At 38.1% G+C, this 22,556-nt stretch overlaps 1 protein-coding gene and 1 pseudogene across 2 annotated transcripts in view; one reads left to right on the top strand and one right to left on the bottom strand.

Annotated features, from left to right (window-relative positions):
- The first annotated feature begins 1,226 nt into the window (after nucleotides 1-1,226).
- The window catches only part of SENP6 (SUMO specific peptidase 6), a 109,032-nt gene continuing 87,702 nt past the window's right edge, over nucleotides 1,227-22,556 (top strand). For both annotated transcript variants that reach the window (XM_045294375.1, XM_045294374.1), the window contains exons 1-3: nucleotides 1,227-1,303; nucleotides 15,476-15,569; nucleotides 17,650-17,710. In XM_045294375.1, coding sequence (XP_045150310.1) covers nucleotides 1,261-1,303; nucleotides 15,476-15,569; nucleotides 17,650-17,710 — 198 coding nt within the window. In that variant the 5' untranslated portion in view covers nucleotides 1,227-1,260. The remainder of the gene's footprint in view (nucleotides 1,304-15,475; nucleotides 15,570-17,649; nucleotides 17,711-22,556) is intronic.
- On the bottom strand, nucleotides 2,167-13,580 carry LOC101642397 (annotated as a pseudogene).

Here is a 22,556-nt window from a genome sequence, read left to right as displayed (position 1 = left end):
CAATCATGTCAGTGGCAGTTTGTTTTTTGAGGGGAAAGGATGCATACTGGCTACTGTTGTACTATCTTTATTTTGTTTCTTTAGTATCACATGAAAATGTGTGAACTTTTGTAATCCACAGCTTATATTGAATTCCTTACTTTTCCTTCTTTTACTGATTCCTTTCGCTTTTCACTTTTAAGACTTCATCATGTGATGGTCTTGGCAGGTTTCTCTTCTGACTTTGCTCATTCATTCAGCAGATACTTATTTAACACTTGCTGAGTCCTGGTGGAAAAGAGCCCTGGTGGCATAGTGGTTAGGTGTTCAGCTGCTGACAAGGTCAGCAGCTTGAAACCATCCAACCCCTCCTTGGGAGAAGGATGAGTCTTTCTGCTCCTGCTTCAGGAAATGGGGCGAGTGGAGGAGTTCTGCCTATGAATAGGGTTGCTATGAGTCAGAACTGGGTTGATGACAATGAGTTTGCTTTGTAGATTCTAGCTAAGTGAGAGGCACAATGGTAAGGGGGAAAATAGCTACCTAAGGTGTAATAGTCAAATTATATTCTTTATTTTAATTGATGTAAGATTAAAGCTGTTGTATAACAAAGGGTTATCATTTACAAAAATGAACTATTTGTTCTAATCAACACAATCACAGAAAAAATGAGGAACGAGTAGGACAGGTAGAGTCCCCGGATGGTGCAGATGTTTTGTTTTTTTTTTCGTGTTTGTTTTGTTTTATTATTATTATTATTTTTTAACATTTTATTAGGGGCTCATACAACTGTTATCCCAATCCATACACACATCAATTGTGTAAAGCGCATTTGTACATCGTTTCTCAAAACATTTTCTCTCCATTTAACATGATCTAGATCTTGTTATCTGAAAGGTTGAAGGTTGGAGTACATTCAGAGACACCTTGGATTAAAGGTCTAATGATCACTTTTTTGTGGGGAGTGGGGAGGAAGCCACTGAAAAGCTTACTGCACAGAGTTCTCAGGTGTGCATGATGTTGCCATGAGTCAGAATTGACTCTTAAGCTTTTGGGGCATTTTTAGGAGAAAGGGAGCTGGTGAAAGATACCTTTCCAGACAGAGGGAATAAAATGGAGCATGGCATATTTGGAGAACTTCAAAGGGAATCTTTGAAAATTTCACCCTTTTCTATCTGAATCATGTTGCTTTTGATAATGGTTTAAGTGTATGGGTTTCTGTTTTTTGTTTATGCTGACAAGACAGCAAGAAAGACAGTAGAGTGTCAATAAGGAGAAAGATGCATGATGAGACTGCAAGTGACATCATCGATTTCTTTCCAAAAAGGTAACTGAAATGTTTAGATAGGGGCCAAAGATCAGGGCTAGCTAGGAGTCTTCCATGGAATAAGACAGAACAGATGGTAGCTAGTTCTTCTAAACTTACTTTCTTTCTTTTTTTTTTAAATAAACTTTCTTTTGACACTCGAATCTCTAACAAGTCTACTTTCTCACTTGTGTCATCTTTTCTCATACTGCATTCTCTAATGCGCTTGTTTTCTCATTGACTTTTTTTTCTTCTTTCAACTGAAATGCTGCATCTGTATCTCCCGCACCCCTTTTCTTTCCCAGAGTAGCTTTATTTATTATTATTAATTTTTTTCAGGTGGAATAATTTTTAGTATTTAAATACAAAAGGTGATTGCTGCCATTTTTTTATACACACAATACAGGGTTATCTGCCAAAAGGCAGAGGAATCAGCTCCTCACAACACATGGATACACAGTGTGGGTTTTATGCCACACCACTGTAATGTATTGTGCCTGTTGCATGTTGTGTGTGTCCTTCCCCAACATCTCCATTCTGAAACAGCACAAGTCACCAACGCTCGGGTACATTCCTCCCAGGGTCTCAGGTCTGACCTTGCAATGGAAGAGTGAGGCAGGGCGGATTAGTTGTTCAGGACAACTTGGGAGCAATTTAGTGAGCGGTGGGTGGTAGGTAACCGTCTGCATTGTTGACCTCTGGGGTGGGCGTGCAGACAGAAGAGCTATTCTGATGGAGTAGAGGGCACAGGTGTATCTATAGGGCAGAGGGATTCCCCCACCAGTTCCAGACAGATCAAGGTGCCAAAGTTTGACCAAAAAACTCTCCAAGCCAGCGGTTCTAACAATTGAAATTCAAGCTTCTCCCACTATGCTCAATACAGGTTAAAGCTCTATCTTCCCAGGCAGTGAAGGTAGCGGCCCTGGCAGTCCTCCCGACAGTCCTGTGTTGGAGTTGCTGCTGTTGCTCCATTTGCAACTTCTCGGTCTTGAAGACAACAGGGAGAACCAGAATCATAAATGAAATGGTCTCGATCCACAAGGCTGCCCTGGAAAAACTGTACATTTTTTGAGCCCCAAAAAAGGAGAGCTCAAAAGTGCCTCCAGCCGCAGACCGGACTCTGTCCAGGGACATCTCTGTCAGACCCCAGAGTCTCTCCGACAGGGTCTCATCTAGCTCCTCGTCATCGTCCTCCTCCTGTTCCTCCTCAGTCTTCGCCACATCGCCTTTTGGGAGCATCTCGGCCGTAGATGCTGCTCCCTAGAGCCAGATGCAGCTGCGGCCATGGCTGTAGGGGACGCCCAATTTAGTATTATTATTGTAGTTTTTTGGTTTGGTTTTCGTTCCAGGCCTGTCTTCATTTGGGGGCATTTTTTCAGTTGTCCTCTGGAACAACCTATAGTCTTTGTAATTCATAGCAGACAACTGGATAGGAACATGCAAATTGAGAATGTATGGTCCAAGGGGGTTAAGTATCTTGCTAATAATGGACATATGGTAAATGACACTCCTAAAGGGTAGGATCTTAGGGATTGGTCACTTTTACCATCTTGCTAGGTTTAAAATGAGCCATCTGAGAAACAGAAAGGGAGGATCTGACTACAAGAAAGGGTCAGGAGTGGAGCCTGGCCTGTGCAAAGACCTCAAACTCCCTTACACACTGCACCTCTGTTCATGTGGAAGAGAGCTGTGGCAGCAGAGAAGGGGTGGAGAAGTTGAGGCAGCAGCATTAGGAGTACAAGACAGAGCCCTGGGCTTCCCAGCCTATGGAGCATGAAGTATGAATACCATCAGGGAGGAGACTTGCTTATGAAGTGGGGTGCCTCCCAGAGTTTCGGGGAGCTAGATTTTCGGGCTTGTGGGACTAGAGCTCTGCTGATTTAGGTTGAGGCTTATGGTGGAGGAGATTGCCTTTTGGACATATATTGGCAGAGTTGACAAGAGTTGGTAACCTTGCCCAAGTATAGCAGAGGACAAGAGGCTGCATGGCTGAGAGGCCAAGGACCAGAGAGAGGTGTGATTGGTGTGCATGGCCTAGAATCTTGACAAAAGATTGTATTTTGAGTAGTTCTGATCCTGAATTGTAACCTGTTAATTACCTAATAAGGAGGTTCAGTGCATTACCAGGGTAAGTGTTGGGCTGCTAACAGAAGGATGTATGGTATGAACCTACCAGCTGCTCTGTGGGGAAAAAAAGTAGAAAATCTCCTTCCATAAAGATTTTGTTTCAGACTGCAGAGGTAATTGCATACTATGAGTCAGAAACAACTCGATAGCTGTGACTTTGGTCTCTTGAGTTCTGAGTGGCCATTGCAGTAAATGGGGAATGCAATGAATTATGGAACCCATCAGAAAAGTGTAGAGTACAGTGAGGGAGGAAGAAGGGAGGGATGGTTGGTGTCATAATTGGGAAAGAAAGTCGGAGAGTGGAAGTGAGTCTGACTTTTGCCTCATAGGAATTGCTTGGCTTAATGTTGAGTTGCTTGGTAAAGCTGAAGTGCAGTGGAAAAGAGAAGGCCTTCAAAGAGATGGATTGACATATAATGGCTACAACAATGGGCTCAAACAGGAACAGTTTTGGGGATGGTGCAGTTCCAGTGTTTCTGTTCAGTTACACATTTGGTGGCTCTGAAGCTGAACTGGTTAGGAGTGTGAACCGACTCAGACAACAACAGTGTTATGTTCTCCTCTTTTGTGAAAAGAGAAATTGATGATCCCCCACACCTGTTTTGTAGTCTCCAGATGAAAATTTCTTCCTCATTTCTTTGACTCCTTTTATCTTTTATATCACATGCAAGCTTGATTTAAAATCCAAATCAATTTGCTTTAACTAAGCAGTACTTTACAATGTGTCTTGAACTAAGTCACTCACTCTATCTCCCTGCCACCTCATAGCAACCCTGTCGGGCACAGTAGAACCACCCCTCTGGGTTTCTGAGACCAAGTCTTTTCTGGAGTAGAAAGCTTCCTCTTTGTCCCTTGGAGTGGCTGATCATTTTGAACTACTGGTCTTGCACTTAGCAGCCCACCACAGTGCACCACCAGGGCTCTTTGAATGAAGACACAGTTTCTCCAAATGACACTGACTGACATTTTATGGAATAGCGGTTTTTAGTTTTGGGTGCTCAGGGAGTATGCAACAGCATTCTGCACTTAGCCTTGCTCCTTTTTCTTTTCTTTTTTTGCTCCCTTTTCTTTTGTTGCACTGATTCTGTAAACTACATCATGGTTCCATTGCTTCTTTACACTTTAATTAAATGCTTATCTCTTGGTTTCTTCTCAGTTGAGTTGATAAAATATAATCTTTTACTTAATTGATTTCATGTACTCAAATAGAACTGTAGAGTAGAACCTTACTTGGAATGGAGGGTATTTATATTAGAAATGCATTAAGAGCATGAACTCAAAATCTAGATTGTGGGTTCAAAACCTAGTTTTACTAATTGCTAGCTGTGTGATTTTGGATCTGTAAAACAAAGATAATTGTAGTTATTACCTCATAGGATTGTTATAGGATTAGATGAATTGTTATATGTTAATGCTTATATGAAAACAGTTCCAAGCATATGATAAGCACTGTTGATAACCTTGTAATGATTACATTTTTAAGCAGTTGGAGCATTAAGAGCTAATTTTATTTTCCTAAAAAGTTTGTGGACAAATCTTTCTAATTCTGTTCTTCCACAACCTTTTTGAAACCTCCTCCTACTGTGTATTCTGTATAATCTAGACTTCCCTAAATTGATTGTTCCTGTTTCCATGATAAGTGTATGTGGTCCAGACACAGCATTTCTTTACTTGGAAAATGATAGTTTTTACACATGGTATTCGTAGGCACCACAATTTGTAATTTGTTTCAGTGGAATAAATAGCAATGTAAGTAGTCACTGATTTGACTTCTTTGGTCAGGGACTATGTTGTCCCAGTTGACTATAGAAACAAATCTAGAGACACTCATATGTAAGAGAGGGCTTTATATCAAAGAACAATGGTCCATTAAGTCGATATTAGCCCATATGTCCGATATTAATCCAGAAATTCTTCTTCAGACTCTCACAGCACATGTATTGATGCCAAATGCAGGAAGATCACAGGCCAGTGGGTGAAAAGTCTAGTAGATCCAGTGACAATGGTAGCATCTTACTGCTGACTCGGGTCTCCTCCATGTGACTCCTCAGCAGGAAGGTGAAGCGGAGAGAGGGTTGTGTGGCCTACCTCCAGGGATAAAGAAAGGAAGTTCCCAGAATCCTCATGAGAAGGCCACATCTACAAGGAAGAAACGCAGGCTGTGGCCTTATTGGCAAGCTAGACTCCCCCCTCACTCTTAATATCATCAATTTGACACAGGATTATGTAACTATCACAGAGACTGATTCAAGAATTTCTGGAACCAGTCAAATTTAATAAAAAAAGGGGAAGAACCTTGAATACCCCCCATTCCATTTATTTTTTCTTTCAGTGATGTCTGTTATACTGGCATTATTATTATAATTGTTCTTGTTTTTCTTCATTAGGAATTTGCTTTGATTTGACAGCAGTGGGTTTTAAACTCTTAGAAAAATCATGGTTACAGTATTAAAAATTAAATTAACACTTTTCATAATACAAAATAGTTAATCCACAAATTCAAAGGCAAATTGTTTAATGGTCAACTTAAATTGCATACTTAAGTTAATTACTTGGAGGGATTCCAGGATTGATGATTCACTGTTCTGAACTGCAAATCATTTTCATATCTTACACCTACTGCTGTCTCTCTTCCTCCATGGTTTCTGTTCATCCCCCTGGGGGTGGGGTGGGGGGGTATGTGTAGAACATTGTGGTTGGTTTCCTCTTCACTCCTCACCTAACCCCAACTCTCCTGATATGGCTACTCCCATTCCCTTTCCTGGATTCTCTGTGTTGGGAGCTCTAATCTCTTTATCTGCACCTGTGCACATGCTCAGGTCTAGTAGCCCACAGTGAAAAGCAAGACTGGGGTCATGATAGTGGGGGGTGAGGAACCCTCAACGAACCAGAAGAATATTGTGTGTTTCATTGGTGCTATACTGTGCCCTGGTTGACTTATCCCTTCCTTGTGAACCTTTTGTGAGGGGATGTCCCATTGTCTACAGATTGGTTTTGGGTCTCTGCTTTTACTAACTTTTAATGTGAATATTTTACAAATTCTCTGTGTTTTCTTATTTCTCATGTTTTTCTTACATTACCTTATTTGTGGATGATAAAAGTTTTTCTCTTTTCCAGTTCTTACGAAAGTACTGTACTGACTTGAAATTCTATCAGGCATAGAAAATTTTAAGGGAATACCTCTATCACTATTTAGGTATGGTGTTACTGTACTTTGGTGGATTAAGAAAATTTTTATATTTGTCAGATGCTTTGTTAAGCAAACTGGCATTCTTAGGGAAAATCCCTGTTAGCTGTGATTCATGTTCTTTTTCTTTTTTTTAAATAGACTACTGGATTCAGTTTGTTAATTTTGTTTTCATTTTTTGTATCTATGCTCATAAGAGATTAGTCTCCAATTTTTATTGAATTAGTCTTGCTTCTTTCTGATGTCACGGTTTCCTTTTCCATGTAAAATATTTTGTAATGATAAAATTTGACTAATTTTAAATGTTTGGAGAACCCCTTTTAGGAAAAACTTCTTGAAAATTGTATGGTTAATGGTATTTTGGCATTTTCTGAGAGAAATTTGTTAATTCATATATTCCTAGGAATGGCTAGATTTAGTGACATAATTGTTCATAGTGTTTAATCTGATGTATTTGCAGTTATCGTTTTAAAAATTTTTTATGGTTTCTTTTTTTTAAATCATTTTATTAGGGGCTCATACAACTCTTATCACAATCCATACACACATCAATTGTGTAAAGCGCATTTGTACATCATTCTCAAAACATTTTCTCTCCACTTAAACCCCCGGCATTAGGTCCTCATTTCTTTTTCCAATTTTTAACATGTTTTTTGCCTTTCTGTCATTGTTCTCAAGGATTTTTTATCATTTGATTAGATTTTTTCAAAAATAATTTGGCCATATTGGTTCTCTGTATTTTAATTATTTTGTTTTATTAATTTTTGCTTATTTTTTTACTTCACAGCAGGGAAGTGATACCTGTACAGACTGATAAAATATTTGTTAGTATATTTTAAAATTATACTTTATGATTTAAATGTGATAACTTTATTTTGAAATAATTTTATAATTGCAAGACTAGTACGGAAAATCTGCATATAACCCTTGACTAAGTTTCCAAAATATTAGCATTTACTACAATTGGTTTATCGTAATCCTCCTTAATGTACATACACACATATGCGGAGGCTTCTAAAAACCTATAGGCAAATGGAATTAAATTTTAATGGAAATTTTCCATGAGTTTTTTGAAGCCCTCATATGTATGTGCTTTATGAAGCATTTAAAAACAAAGTTCAGACTTGCTACTGCTTTACCCCAAAAGACTTTATTATCGTTTCCTTTACTTGCCTTTCCCCCCCAAAATGTAAGCAGTTTCTTAAATAACCATGGTGTCGTTTTTAAAATCAGGAAATTGACATTAATGCAGCACTATAATAAATATATAGAACTTATTTCAATTTTCACTAGTTGATTCAACTTTTTTTATGAGAATATAAAATATTTTGGTTTAGAATCCAGACTGGGATCATCATGTACTGTTGCATATTTATTAACTCTTTCTCATAATCTTGGCATTTTTGACGGATACCGGACAGTTGATTTGTAGAATGTGTGTCAAGTTTGGACCAGGGCTTTGAAGTGGTTTAAAGCAGTAGAGTAATTACTATTATTGTAAACAAGGACTATGAAAGCAGAGCTGTTGCCCATGGTATTTTAACACAAGTAGGAAATAAGCAACTTTTGCTCTACTCTAAGATGGTGGCTAGTCTTGCAGCTTTGAATGTGTATGGCTCACCATTCTACTAAAATATGTCACTTCTACATAAAAACATGATTGTTTTTCTTAATTGTCTTGGGTACTCTTGGCTATTTGGATTTGCATGTAAATTTTAGTCTCAACCCTTTGACATTTTGATTGGGAATTGAAACTTCCAGGGGGAAGAACTGTGACAGCTTTACAGACAGTAATATCATAGGCCAGGGCTGTCATAGAGCAACACACTTTCAAAGTGGTGGACCAGCTGCCATATTTAAGATTAACACAGATGTTAGTTTCTTTCTTGAGTCAAAATACGATGGGCAGCAGATTTGGTTCCTATGCAACCCATATGTTGCTCTTGATTGGGATGGCATGGCAATTATTGGAGCTGTAAGGAAGCCCTGGTTGGGATTTACAACTGGTTTCCTCATTAAAATCAGTATATGCATCTTTATCAGGAATACCATAGATACCCATCCAGCAACCATTGTTGCATTACATTTGATTACATTGACAGGAAACTGCCAGAAGTTCCACTGAATAAGAAGAGGTGCAACAAGAGATATCATTGCTGATGTCAGATAGACCTTGGCGCAAAGCAGAGAATACCAAAAAGATGTTGGCTTGTGTTTTATTGACTATATGAAGCCATTTGATTGTGTGGACCATAACAGACTATGGTTAACGTGAACTGTGGGAATTCCAGAACACTTTATTGTGCTCATGAGGAACTTCATCGATCATGCAGCATTGTAAGGATGGAACAAGGGAATGCTGAGCAAATAGAAAAACTGGCGTATATGAAGAAGAATGTGGCATCAGGACTGGAGAAAGGTGTATTAACAATCTGCAATATTCAGATGATACAACCTTGCTTGCTGAAAGTGAGGAAGACTTGAAGCACTTGCTGATGCAGGTCAAAGATTGCAGCCACCCGTATAGATTATGACTCAATGTAGAAGACCAAAATCCTCACAAATGGCCAATATAGGTAGCACCATGATAAATGAAGAGCAAGGGTTGAAGTTGTAAAGGATTTTGGCTTGCTTGAATTCAGAATCAATACTCATGGACGCAGCAGTCTAGATCAAAAGACAAGTTGCATTAGGTAAATGTACTGAAAAGCAAGGATGTTACTTTGACCCAAGTCATGGTATTCTCCATTGCCTCAGATGCATGTGGAAATTGGGCATTGAGTAAAGAAGACTGAAGAAGAATTAATGGATTTGAATTGGAGAAGAATATCAAAAGTACCATGAATTGCTAAAAGGGCAAACCTTAGAAGCATGGCTAGAGATGCCCCTTAGAAGCAAAGATGACAAAATTTCATCAGAAAAGATCAGTCCCTGAAGAAGGACATTATGCTTGGTAGAGGGGCAGCAAAAAAGACGAAGGCCTTCAAGAAAATGGGTTGATACAGTGGCTGCAGCAATGTGCTCAGGCATACACAAATGTGAGGATGATGCTGGACTGTGCAGTGTTTCATTCTGTAGTGCATAGGATTGCTGTGAGTTAGGGCCATCTTGATGGCACCTAACACTGTCACCACCCTAGATGCAATTTTTTTTTTTTGTATTGCAAATATTTTTTTTTATTAAACATTTTATTAGGGGCTCATACAACTTATCGCAATCCATACACACATCAATTGTGTAAAGCGCATTTGTACATCATTCTCAAAACATTTTCTCTCCACTTAAACCCCCGACATTAGGTCCTCATTTTTCCCCTCCCTCCCCGCTTCCCCCTCCCGCATGAGCCCTTGATAGTTTATAAATGGGTATTTTGTCATATCTTGCCCTGTCCGACGTCTCCCTTCACCCACTTTTCGGTTGTCTGTCCCCCAGGGAGGAGGTCACACACAGTTCCTTGTAATTGGTTCCCTTAGATGCAATTTTTTGTGTTTGCATTATCTCATATCAGGAGGCGCAGTTGACAATTTCTCTTATTGTTGGACACATTAACCTTGAAATAAGTTAGATAGGTGGTGTTTTGTGAGAAACTGAGAAACGGGAAGAATGTATACAGATGGATTCTTTATTCTCATAAGCGTGGCAGGCCAGGATTCTGGGTGGAGAGAGGCCTTCACTCACAGTGTGGGCTAGAGATGAGTCCCAATCACATTCTCATAACCAAGATCGATCCACACAATATCCTCCCTTACAAGCACATGGCAGACTGCTGTCTGGCCGGCAGCTTTAACTGTAGAAGCAGACATGTACCATTGCACTCTGTGCTCAGGGGACTGTCACTCCCCCTTACCTGCCCCCAGCACTGGTGTTAGGTTACTCTTCCAATGAAATCCAGGACTTTCAGGGTTTAGGTATTGCCCACTGTCTTACATAGGTTACTGGTAATTTGAGGGGCTTGCATTCCCCTCCCCTCCCTTGAGAGTATATAAGCTGGTGTTCCTCGGATCTGGTTCCTGAAGCCATGGCAGGGGTGAGCACCCCAAAACTTTGTCTTTTAATTTCTTCCCTTCAATTACACAATTGTCCCTTATGACCCATCTGGATATGAGGTTGGGTCTCATAGTGTTTGGTTTCTCTCTGAAAAATAACTATTTTTCTTCTTGGTTAAGAGTTAACTTTGAGGCAGTGTAAATATCCTGTTTCTTATTAAACTGACCCACTAGTTTTTCATCCATTGATGACTCATGCCTAATTCAGTGATTACTATGATGGTTCCCAAATCATGAGTTTTCTATTTTTGTCCTGCATTTACTAGTTTGCAATGTACAGAATATGTTCTTTTAACTTCCTTATTTCCTTCAGATAATGGAGGGTCTCCAATTTTTTTCAGTCATTTTATTGGGGGCTCATACAACTCTTAACACAATCCATACATACATCAATTGTATAAAGCATACTTGTACATTCGTTACCCTCATCATTCTCAAAACATTTGCTCTCCACGTAAGCCCTGGCATCAGCTCCTCATTTTTCCCCCCTCCCCTCTGCCCCTGCTCCCCTCTTCCTCATAAACCCTTGATAATTTATAAATTATTATTTTGTCATATCATACACTGTCCAATGTCTCCCTTCACCCACTTTTCTGTTGTCCGTCCTCCAGGGAGGGGGTTATATCCTTGTGATCGGTTTCCCCTTTCTACCCCCCCCTTCCCTCTACCCTCTCAGTATCGCCACTCTCACCACTGGTCCTGAAGGGATCATCTGTCCTGATTCCCTATCTATACCAGTGTACATCCTCTGGTCTAGCCGGATTTGTAAGGTAGAATTGGGATCATGATAGTGGGTGGGGAGGAAGCATTTAAGAACTAGAGGAAAGTTTTATGTTTCATCATTGCTACCCTGCACTCTGACTGGCTTGTCTCCTCCCCGCGACCCTTCTCTAAGGGACTGTCCAGTTATCTACAGATGGACTTTGGGTTCCCACTCCGCACTGTCCCCTCATTCACAATGATAAGATTTTTTATTTCTTTAATGCCCAATACCTGATCCTGTCGACACCTAATAATCACAGAAGCTGGTGTGCTTCTTCCATATGGACTTTGTTGCTTCTCAGCTAGATGGCCAATTATTTACCTTTAAGCCTCTAAGACCCCAGATGCTATATCTTTTGATAGCTGGGCACTATCAGCTTTCTTCACCACATTTGCTTATGTACCCGCTTTGTCTTCAGCGATTGTGTCAGGAAGGTGAGCATCAAGGAATGCCAGTTTAATAGAACAAAATGTTCTTCCATTGAAGGAATACTTGAGTGGAGGCCGAATGTCCATCTGCTACCTTAATATTAAACCTATAAATATATGCACATAGATCTATTTCCTCATCACATATATATATATATTTACATATGTACATGCCTGTATTTAGACCTTTCTAAATGTCCTTTGTCTTGTAGTTCTTTATTTCTTTTTACTTTCCGCTTGTCGCACTATCATGCTTAGCCTTCATTTGGGTTTCAGTTAATTACTCTCGGTTACATTGCCCTTGATCAAACCCTACCAGGCCTCTTACACCCTCTTGGCCATTGATTTTGGATCACTTGTTCCCTTTTCTCTGGGTTTGTTAACACCACTTCCTTGCCCCTACCTCCCTCTCTCCCATATCTCCCCGAAACCGTTGGTCCCGTTGTTTTCTCCTCTGGATTTTTTATCCAGCCTGTCTTATCTAGATAGACCTGCAGAGATAAAACCATCCACAAAAACAAGACAGCAAAACAAAACAACAAAAATCAATGGCAAAAAAAGAGAAAAGCCTATAAATAGTTCAAGGTCTGTTTCTTGACCTTTAGGAGTGTTATCCGGTGGAGTCTTCTGATGGAGTGCCACACCCTGGCCCCAAAGTCTATTTTTGGTACTCCCTCGGGACTTCCTTGCTCTGCTCCTTTTGCTGTTCTGTTGCATGTCCTTAACATTTTCCTCTGTGTGGTGGCGTCAGATTGGGTGCAATTCCCACACGATCTCCAGTGTTGTCCCCTGTAGGATTATGGGTCAGTGAGGGATGTCATGTCTCCTGGGGCCCGCCATATGGTCCTCTGCATTTTCTGCTCTGAGCAGGGATATCATCCTCAAGGCTTGGTGGGCTAGGATGTGCTCCTCTCTCTTCCTCCCCCTTCATTTGCTCCTGTGTGCTCCGATCAGACACGTCCCTCTCCCTGAGCTGTAGCTTCAGTGCTGTCCTCTGAAGTAAATTCTTCTGGGGGGAGGGGCAGCTATCCATGTAGTTGGGATTGAGGCCAGCCCCTCAGACCTTTCTACTGGTTTCCACTTGTTTTTTTCGTCATGCTCCTGACCACTTAAAACCTTCATTGCTAGATTCCATCAAGTTGCTTCTGATTCATAGTACAATCCTATGCACAACAGTGAAATACTGCCAGGGCCTTCACTATCTTTACAATCTTTCCTATAGTTTAGAATTTCATGCTAGTTGGAAATACCTGTTAAAAGGGGTGTGTGTGTGATATTTGTTTAAAAATTTTCATGCTCCTTTTCAGATATAGAAAGTTGCTGATGGTGCGCTTGGTCAGAAATGCATAAGGACATCACAACAGAACCAAATGAAATTTAAAACTTTTTTACTATTAATAAAACTTATTTACTATTTAAAAAAAAGAAAAATGCTTAAGGTACAGTTCTCTTAATAGAGACAGTCTTTTCCCAACCACATCTACTGATACTCTGGCCCCATGGCCCCTTGGCTCTGCCCTCCTCTGTCCTTAAATGTACAAAGGCCCCCACTCTGCTAGTGTATATGGACTTGACGTTACTCAGCTCCAGCTCCTTGGGGTAGCAAATTTAGTTCCACCATTTAAAGTGCTTGGGAGGTACCCCACTCTACCAGCAAGCCTCCTCCCAAAAGACCCTCCATTTCTTTTCTTTTTTCTTCTTCTTTTTTTGACACTAAGTTTCTTGTTCTATGACCGAGAAAGTCCATTTCTCGTCTTCTCACAGGTCACCCTGGCTCAGCATTCTCCACCCTCTGGTACCGTTGTATTTCTGCCTCTGCTTCTTGTCATCTTTTGTTGTCTCTGATGTCACAGTTCTCTGTTTTTTGAGTTGAGGAAGAAGTTCAGTGCAGCATCTCAGCTCCCAATGACAGACTTTACTCCTGGCTCTCTATGATAGTGAGATTATCTCCCTTTCTGCCTCTTGGCTGGCTCATTTTAAACTGAGCAGGATGGCAGAACCGACAAACCTAATGTTAAGGGGCCATACGTCTCATTTACATTATTTTTTTTGTTTTGTTTTTTGTTTTTTATATAACATTTTATTAGGGGCTCATACAACTTATCGCAATCCATACACACATCAATTGTGTGAAGCGCATTTGTACATCGTTTCTCAAAACATTTTCTCTCCATTTAAACCCCCGACATTAGGTCCTCATTTTTCCCCTCCCTCCCCGCTCCCCCCTCCCGCATGAGCCCTTGATAGTTTATAAATGGGTATTTTGTCATATCTTGCCCTGTCCGACGTCTCCCTTCACCCACTTTTCGGTTGTCTGTCCCCCAGGGAGGAGGTCACACACAGTTCCATGTAATCGGTTCCCTCTTTCCTACCCATTCTCCCTTTACCCTCCCTGTTTCGCCACTCACACCACTGGTCCTATAGGGCTCATCCGTCCTGGATTCCCTTTATTTTCAGTTCCTATTTGTTCCAGTGTACCTCCTCTGGTCTAGCCAGTCTTGCAAGATAGAATTCGAGTCATGGTAGTGGGAGTGGGGAGGAAACCTTTAGGAACTAGAGGAAGGTTGTATTTCTCATCATTGTTACATCGCACTGTGACTGGCTCATCTCCTCCCCTAGACCCCTCTGCAAGGGGATCTCCAGTGGCCTACTAATGGGCTTTGGGTCTCCACTCCGCACTCCCCCCATCATTCATTTACATTATTAAGCTATCCAATCCCTTTGGTGGGCCATACACACCTCATATTTGCATAGTTATTTGGTAGGAGTTACTCAGTCATTTGGTGGGAGTTAAAAAAGCATTGATTAGAAAGGTTAGGTTCATAATTAGCTAGTCACTATGCTGCATCATACAAAAGGAGTATTGTCCTTCTGGTCTTTAAATCTTCAGTCTGACCTCATCTTGCTGAAACCTTGAACTTGATCTTGTTAAAACTACACACTAGGCCAGAACAACTTTATCCATCTATCTAGATTTCTGTTTTCTAATTTTTTTTTTTATGATTTCTTAGGACGTCAACTGTGAGCCTTAAAATTTTCTAAACTCCATTATGAGCAATAAAAGATTGCTTCAAAAGTTTGTAGAAAAATTTAATCTTTCACTCCATTTTTCCATGAAACTTTTGAAGCTTGTATTTGGGCTCATCTGGAGAGATTTTATGGAAATAAGTGTGCCATATTGCCTATATAGAAAACCTTATTTTGCTTTTCTTCTGTTAAAAGGCAGCTATGGCTGGCTGACATAAGGGAAAGGATGGTCTAGTTACTTCTTATGCATTAAAGCAAGCATACTAAGTCACAAAATTGTAGAATCAATGATATGGTTAAGATTTAGGGTTGGTTTTTATTTATTTCACATGTTTGTGTGCCTTCCTCCTGTTTTAATAAAATCATATGTATTCGAATTTCTTTCTGTATATAATATATACATGATGACTGTAATTTAATACTAGTAAATTTTTTATCTTTTTACTAGTAAAATTTTAATGTACTCTTTATGTAGGGAATATGGTTACAAGAAATGGTTAAAGGCAAGCAAATTATAAGAGACTAGAATAGGAAGAGGGTTTGGGAAATGCTCATTGATTTTTATATTGAGCGGTTTTATTAATGAATACTTATTTCAGTTTGTTTTTATTTCAGCTTTGGCTAGATCAGAGTGTAAGAGAGATGGAGGTTTTAAAAATAATTGGAGCTTTGATCATGGAGAAGAAAGTGAAGGAGATACAGATAAAGAGTAAGGATCCTTTTTTTCTTCGATATTTTATAAGAATTAAAGTTTGTATTAGAAAAACAACTTATATTTCATGGAAGTATTTTAAATAATATATTACCAAAACATTGAATTATTTTATAGTAGCATTAGGATAGTAAAAGCAATTCTTTATCAAACAAATAAGTTTTAAATTTATAAATAATTTACTTCTCGGTCTTTTGAAATATATATTTATACATTTGTGATACATGAAAATTTATAAGTATACTTGTCCATACTACAGAAGGTTTCTAATTTAAAAGAACTCTCCTTCATGTAAAAATGACATTTTACTCAGGCAGTGATTTGAAAAGCTATTTATCATGAATAAAAGAGCCTAGATTAAAACATCTGACTTTTGTGTGGAAATTTAAGTTTGATAGTATCTTCTTTCCTTCCTTAGACCATCCACCTGCTCATAAATCTTAGATTTATACAGAAATTAGTAACATAAATATTAAATATATACCCATACAGAAGATTTTTTAAAAATATTTGGATTTATTGTTAATGTACTTGGAATGAGTGTAACAATTTTACATCAAAGTTTCAGAAGAATCTTTTTGTCTGGTGGAGACTTGTCTTGCATATCTTAAAATTACCATTTTTTTGTTTGTGTGCTTATTGATCTGGTTTTCCACAGACCAGAGAAACAACAGACTTAGAGACCTATCAATATTCTTACAAAGTTTAACAAAACTTTTGTTTAAGAAAAAAAGTTCTTTTAAGGAAATGTTTGCACAGAAGTTGTTCAGAGTATACTGGCTAAAAATATTGTAGGTGCTTGCTTCTGTATGGGCAATAACTCTTCATGATTACTACAACCTTTTGAGATGTTGACCTAAAGTGAAGCTATACTTAAACGAGAGCTTTAACTGGTAAATTTTTCATTTTTATAGCTTTCATTCATTCTTTTTCCTTTTGATATTTTTTAATTTAACAAAATTTGGGGGATTCATTTAGTATTAATATTTTTTCTAAATGGAAATTACTCTTACCTGAACAGAAAGTGCACCACCTTTTAAACATATTTGTAGAAGTGGAAGGAGAGAATTTGTAGCACTAGAAAACTTGGAATGCATTTAAGGAGGTCTTCAGTAAGTACATGGAAAAATGTCAAAATCTGTCAATTTCATTTTTCCACGAACTGTTTGAAATCCCTTTTTATAACCAGTAGTGAAGCAAAGCATTTTACACTTTTATTATAAGCAGCTATTATTTTACTCTAAATAGCCAGCAGAATGTCTGTAGAAGGTATATCTGACTTTTTGTGCTGGCAGGTTTGTTGTGGTTATGTAAACAACTTGAGATGTCCATAGCTATATACATTTCACTTATGATTTGAGCATTGTTTATTGTCTTAATTGGGCCTTTAGGTGCCCCAACATTTAGAACATGTTGAGATTAAGTTAACTATTAATAGATACTATTTTGTTCTTTCAAAATTTCAAACCAGTGATTCTTGGTAATGCTTTGATGTTTTCGGGACTGTTTATTTTACTGTGACAATACTACCAGAATTATGTCACTTTCATTAATAAGAGTTTTTTTCTATGTTTTTTTTCTCTTCTTATCCCCTAATCATCACTGTAGGACAGGAAGTGAAAAATAAGTAAACCTATATAAAATGCATAGTTAAAAATAATTGTGTTCATTTAAGGCAGGGATTTGCAAATTGTAGCTTATGAGCCAAACCTGGTTTACCTGCTGCTAACTATGTTTGTTAAACATTTTTCCTTGCAGCACAACCACATATAAGGAGGCTTCAAAAAGTTAGTTGAAAAGTGAAATGAAAAATAATAGAATTTTTCCATGAACTCTTAAAATCACCCTCTTTGGTGGTTTATTGTTGCTTTCTCATTACAATGGCAGAATTACATAATTGCTATCCAGCCATTTGTCCTGTGAAGTGTAAATTATTTACTATGTGACCCTTTACAGAGAAAGCTTGCCGATTCTTAAATTAAGTGAGCTTAAAGAAATTCAAAATTCCTTTTGAATTTAATGTATGTGTTATAATTGTTATTTAAGACTTTCCCCCCCCCCCTTATTTTCTGTGTAGTGGGGCAAATCTACTAAGTGTAGATGAAGACGAGGATTCTGAGACCTCAAAAGGAAAAAAGGCAAGTGTTCCTTTAGCTTTTTTAAGATTTTTAAAAATTAGATCTTAATATTAAAACCTATTACTCTAAAAGAAGAGTTTTATATCTATGCATGAGTCCATTATCCACTTTCCTACCCCAGACGGAAACGTTTTTAAATTTGTTTATCTTTCTAGAGATATTTTGTGCATTACAAAGAAAATACTTCACCATAACCCATTTAAACAATTTGGGAGCATGTTGAAAACATTTTTCATTTCTTACCTTTTTCATAATTTATCTTGGAAACCAGTCCGTGAGACTTCATAAAACTACTCTTCTCAGGGGATGCGTAGTATTCTGTTGTTTGATGTACTATTATCTTTCATCATGTAGGTGGATTTGGTTTTTCAAAACACAAACTCCAAAACACATGTTTGTTTGTTTTTTGATCCCTACTGCAGAGTTGAGCAAGCTGGCTGCCTATGAGGGTTATTTTGCATACATACAAGCATAGTGGTAGGATGCTTTCAGAGAATAAGGAGTATTAAGATGACACATTTCTAATTTTATTATGCTCAATTTATACTTTTGTCAGCAGTACCTGATGTTTTCCCCCCTCTTTTGCTGTCACTGCACTTTCAACTTTTGATCTTGCCAGTGAAAACTAGTATTAAAAAACGAAAACCTAGTATCTCAGTGCATTTTAAATTTGCATATCTGTAAGTGAGGCTGAATTCTTTTTCATATGTGCAGGAATTTCTATTTCCTCTTTCATAATTCTCTTTTTTGTGTTTGGTTTCTGGACTATTATCCAGTCATAGAAATTCTTCCTATTGATTCTTAAATGCATTATAAATGTTTCACATCTCTGAAATCTTAGAGTAGGTTTAATTGTCCCATTTGGGAGGAACACAGCAGAACATATTATAATGGTGTATCATATTTTAGGTTTGATAAAATAACAGTATTTTGGGAGAATTAGCCCTTTACTTGATACTAGTTTTTCACATTAGATGTCAAACCACTTTCTTTTGTCTTGTAATTATTGCCTTAGAATAAAAATATATTCTTAAGTAAAATACAAGTTAGTTTTCCTTTATAGCTTTTGGACTTACTAGCTTGGTTCTCACCTTAGTTTTATTACTATTGGATTTATACTAGCACTATTAGCTATCAACTAGTAATAGTATCAACTAGTAATACCAGTGTAATTATTAACAGTGTGATAAAATTTTTTGTTTTGTTTATTGTTTGTTTATGGTAGAACCACTAGGAATGTCTTTCTAGTAATGTATGAAAGTAAATCATAAAGTACTGCTTCTAGGTTTCAAATTCATATATGCACACTTAAAAAAAAATAATTTTATTAGGGGCTCATACAACTCTTAATCACAATCCATATATACATCAGTTGTGTAAAGCACAGTTGTGCGTTCATTGCCCTCGTCATTCTCAAAACATTTGCTTTCCACCTAAGCCCCTGGCATCAGCTCCTCATTTTTTCCCCTCCCTCCATGCTCCTCCCTCCCTCATGAACCCGTGATAATTTATAAATTATTATTTTGTCATATCTTGCACTGTCCGACGTCTCCCTTCACCCACTTTTCTGTTGTCTGTCCCTCAGGGAGGAGGTTATATGTAGATCCTTGTAATCAGTTCCGCCCTTTCCAACCCACCCTTCTTCTACTCTCCCAGTATCGCCACTCACACCACTGGTCCTGAAGGGATCATCCGCCCTGGATTTTCAGTTCCTATCTGTACCAATGTACATCCTCTGGTCAAGCCAGATTTGTAAGGTAGAATTGGGATCATGATAGAGTGAGGGTTGGGGGCGGGGGGAAGAAGCATTTAGGAACTAGAGGAAAGTTGTACGTTTCATCCTTGCTACATCGCACCCTGACAGGCTCGTCTCCTCCGTTTTTGTTCTGATGATGCCTGATACCTGATCCCTTCTACACCTTGTGATCGCACAGGCTGGTGTGCTTCATCCACGTGGGCTTTGTTGCTTCTGAGCTAGATGGCCGCTTGTTTATCTTCAAGCCTTTAAGACCCCAGACGCTATATCTTTTGATAGCCAGGCACCATCAGCTTTCCTCACCACATTTAATTATTCACCTGCTTTGTCTTCAGCGATTGTGTTGGGAAGGTGAATATCATAGAATGCCAGTTTAGCAGAACAAAGTATTCTTGCATTGAGGGAGTACTTGAGTAGAGGCCTAATGGCACAGACTTATTTTAAACAGTGTTTAAATATGTCTCTGTAACCATTAGATGGCTACAGACCTGTTCTGTCTGTTTATACTTGTCTTACTAATCTTAGGCTACCTTCAGAAAACAAAAGAAATACTTTCCGTGTCATGGAAAATGACAATTTTTAGAGCTTGATTTATCAAAACTTAAATGAATAGCTCCCTAAATCTTTGAAGCATTGCAGTAAGTTGACAGAAATTCTGCCCTACATAAAGCATCAGTTTTTAGATGGCTCATGTGATTTAAGGAAAGTCTGGAGGACCTCAAAGATGCTACCCCTCCACTGTACCAACATGGTGTTCTTCTCCTAAGAGCATGTTCTAAGTTTGTGAGAAGTCTTGCTATCCTTACCTCTAAAGAGCATTCTGGCTGTACTTCTAAGAACAGGTTTGATTTGTTCTTTTGGCAGTCCATGGTATTTTTAAGTATTCTTCACCAATACCATACCTCAAATGCATCAATTTTTCTTCCATAATTTTTCAGTGTCCAACTTCTCGCATGCATAGGAAGTAATTGAAAATACTATGACTTGGGTCAGGATTATCTTAGTCCTCAAAATAATATCCTTGTAATTTAACAGCTTAAAATGGTTTGTTTAGCAGATTATATATTGCAAGGTGTCATCTGATTTTTTTTCTTCTATTGCACTTTCGTTGTTAATTTTTGAAAATAATTTTATTGGGAGCTTGTCCAGCTCTTAATAACATTCCATACATCATATCAAGCATATTTCTAAATATGTTACCAATATAATTTTCTAAGCATTTACTTTCTATTTGAGCCTTGGTATCAGTTCCTCTCTCCACCCCCCACCCCCCATTTGATTTGACTGCTTTTACCATAAGCATTGATGGTGAATTGAAGCATGATGAAACTTTGACAGCCTCAATCTTTTCTCCATTCGTCATGATGTTACCTGCTGGTTCAGTTGTGAGGATTTTGTTTTTCTTTATATTTACTTATCCATACTAAAGGTTACAATCCTTGATCATCATAAAAAATATAGGAGTTGTGGGTATGGCAGGGGAGTTTGGGAAGAAATTGGGAGCTAATAATGATGAGTACAAGAATGAAAATGTTCAAAAATGTATTGTAGTGATGATTGTACAACTTTTCTTGATGTGATTGAACTACTGAATGGTACGATATGTGAATTAATATACCAATAAAACTGTTGTGCGGTTGGGGGGGACCTAAGGGAGTTGACAACCTAAAGGAGTGTGATCTTTGCCCACAACCTTTTTTTGTTTGGATCATGAAATAATGTGATTTTTGCTTTTTAAGGGAGGGGTAGAGGAGAATCTCAAGAATTTTATTTTGTGATAAGTGAAATTCAAATTTTCACTTGGAACCCAGCCATGGGTCTTTGTGTATGTGTAGTTTGTGGTTTTCAGTGTTATACTAATTTCTGAATAGTTGAGCCAAGTAGTTGCAGCAGAGATCATGTGGCCCTAAATCCTTAAAATATTGACATGTCTTGTAGCTCTTTATAAAAATCTGTTGATCTACGTTGCTATGTATTAACATTCTTATATGATGCATGTATATTCTATATATTGATATGCTGTTGAGAAAAACATGTTTCACAGGTGGTTTATTCTATGCAATTCGCATGAAAGAGCCCTGGCCGCAGCGGTTAAAGGACTTGGATGCTAACCCAAAACTCTGTGGTTTAAAAGCACCAGCCATCTTTCTGTTGGAAAAAGATGAGGCAGTAGACTTGGAAACTGTGGGAGTTCTACTCTGTCATACAGGGTCACTGTGAGTTGGGTTTGGTTTTGGATGCCACATTGGTACTGCTAAATTCAGTGTCAATTACCTCTCGTAAATTGATTTTTCTTTGTACATAATATGACACCAGTTAAGCCCATGCTAATAGTTGGTTTTCTAGTTATGTGATTTTTTATTCTTAGTAGTTTCTTAATGCTGTGCTTGAATTAGTTGTAAAATTGTCTTTAGGAGGAAAAAGGATAATTAACATCCAGATAATTTGGTGCTTGAATAATTAACATCCAGATAATTTGGTGTAGCCTACCAGTTAAGAGTATAGACAAAATGATGAAAAATAAGAGAAGTAGAATGAATGCCAGGTAACTAAAATAATTTATTGTGTTTTAATTCAACCCTTTTAAGTTTTGTGGCAGCTGGAATTGTGTCTTATGTGTTTGCAATTGAGTGGCAGAGAAGCTTTACAAGTTAACATCTGATGATTGTTTCATGGAGCAATCCACAACCCCTGCCAAGCTGTATTCTAGAGGGTTAGCAGAATACAGGGACCCATTTCTAATGGGTATTTGATAATACATTAAGTGATGTTTTTCATGTGCTACATAATTATCTTACAATGCTAGAAGTACTACTTTGTCTTGCTGCTGATTAAAGCTTATATGGTTTAGTTTTTTAATACCAATCTTTAGGCAACAAAATTGTGAAATTTAAGAATTTACTTACATGGGACTTCCAAAAATACATGGAAAAATGGAATTCTAGAGGACCTAATGCCAGGGGTTTAAGTGGAGAGAAAATGTTTTGAGAATGAAGTACAAATGCGCTTTACACAATTGATGTGTGTATGGATTGTGATAAGAGTTGTATGAGCCCCTAATAAAATGTTTAAAAAAAATAAACAATAAAA

This window comes from Echinops telfairi, unplaced genomic scaffold (genome assembly GCF_000313985.2).
Source record: "Echinops telfairi isolate 266 unplaced genomic scaffold, ASM31398v2 ScPeMD7_3533;HRSCAF=4204_0, whole genome shotgun sequence".
Classification (NCBI taxonomy): domain Eukaryota; kingdom Metazoa; phylum Chordata; class Mammalia; order Afrosoricida; family Tenrecidae; genus Echinops; species Echinops telfairi.
Note: the sequence above shows the minus strand (reverse complement) of the source record. Positions and strands in the feature narration are given on the sequence as shown.